Source organism: Ochotona princeps, chromosome 24, assembly GCF_030435755.1.
Source record: "Ochotona princeps isolate mOchPri1 chromosome 24, mOchPri1.hap1, whole genome shotgun sequence".
In the NCBI taxonomy this organism is placed as follows: domain Eukaryota; kingdom Metazoa; phylum Chordata; class Mammalia; order Lagomorpha; family Ochotonidae; genus Ochotona; species Ochotona princeps.
The window spans coordinates 25386533-25387393 of record NC_080855.1 but is presented as its reverse complement, the minus strand read 5'-3'; the positions used below and the strand labels follow the sequence as shown (position 1 = coordinate 25387393).

At 56.0% G+C, this 861-nt stretch overlaps 1 protein-coding gene across 1 annotated transcript; it reads right to left on the bottom strand.

Moving 5' to 3' along the window:
• AHSP (alpha hemoglobin stabilizing protein) lies at positions 1-861 on the bottom strand. The gene is made up of 3 exons (XM_004587153.2): positions 722-861; positions 554-632; positions 1-330 (listed from the first exon to the last, which is right to left on the bottom strand). The coding sequence occupies exons 1-3, from the start codon at positions 772-774 to the stop codon at positions 106-108; spliced, it is 357 nt and encodes a 118-aa protein (XP_004587210.2). The 5' UTR covers positions 775-861; the 3' UTR covers positions 1-105.

The following is an 861-nucleotide window of genomic DNA, read 5'->3' as shown; positions in this document are numbered from 1 at the left end:
GAAACCAATACCGGTTTTTATTGACATCCTGAAGGCACATGCTCAAGTCAGGAAGGTCGCAGAGCCAGAGGGGTTGTCTGTGAGCTGGGGAGTCTGGCTCTGGGGCTAGGAGGAAGATGTCTGGTGCTCTTGGGACTTGAGAAAGTCCCTGTATTTGTGCAGGAAGGGTTTGGCCAGCTCCTTCAGCTCTCGCTGAAGTTCCTGCAGAGCCCTGTCCTGCTCTTGCTGCTCCCCGGTCAGCTGCGGCTTGTAATAGTTGGCGTACAGGTTCACCCAGTCATCCAGGACGATCTCCATGGCCTCCTCAGATAGAAATGGATCGCCGAGGACCTGGTGGGGAAGGTCACGGGGCGGGGGGAGGGGGACAGTGCAGTCAGCAGCGTGATGGGGAGCCCTGCAAACTCCGGTCCTCTGTCTCTGAGTGTAGCCCCTCGCCTCCCTTCACTCCACGATCGGCCCAGCTTTGAATTGTTTCTCCCTTCCCTGCACTCAGCACTCCCGCCCAATCCACACTGTCACACCTGTCCCTGGAAACAGACAGCCCCCTGCCTACCTGCTGATTCAGCAGAACATTAAATTCCTTCTTTCCTGTGCAAATGAGATCCTTATTGGCTGGAAGAAGTGCCATCTGTCTGGCGAAGAGAAAGAGGTAGAATATAAGCATCCTTTTTCACAACCCCTGGGGAATACCCCCTCATCCCCTCATTTCCCCCACCCCTACCCTTTCAAATCCTGCTTTGCTTTGGGGTCACATTTCTCCCCACTTGGGCCCATCTTCAAGTCCTGCGGTGCTGTGTCTGCCTCACCCACACTCCTCAGGGTCTGCGTGTCCTCTGTGCTAAGCCAGACGCAGGCCAGGAG

Coding starts and splice junctions, on each gene's coding strand:
- AHSP (XM_004587153.2), bottom strand. CDS start 774: ATGGGCCCAAGTGGGGAGAAATGTGACCCCAAAGCAAAGCAGGATTTG. Junction 633..721: donor GCAAAGCAGGATTTGAAAGG/GTAGGGGTGGGG, acceptor TCTCTTCGCCAG/ACAGATGGCACTTCTTCCAG. Junction 331..553: donor ATGTTCTGCTGAATCAGCAG/GTAGGCAGGGGG, acceptor CTTCCCCACCAG/GTCCTCGGCGATCCATTTCT.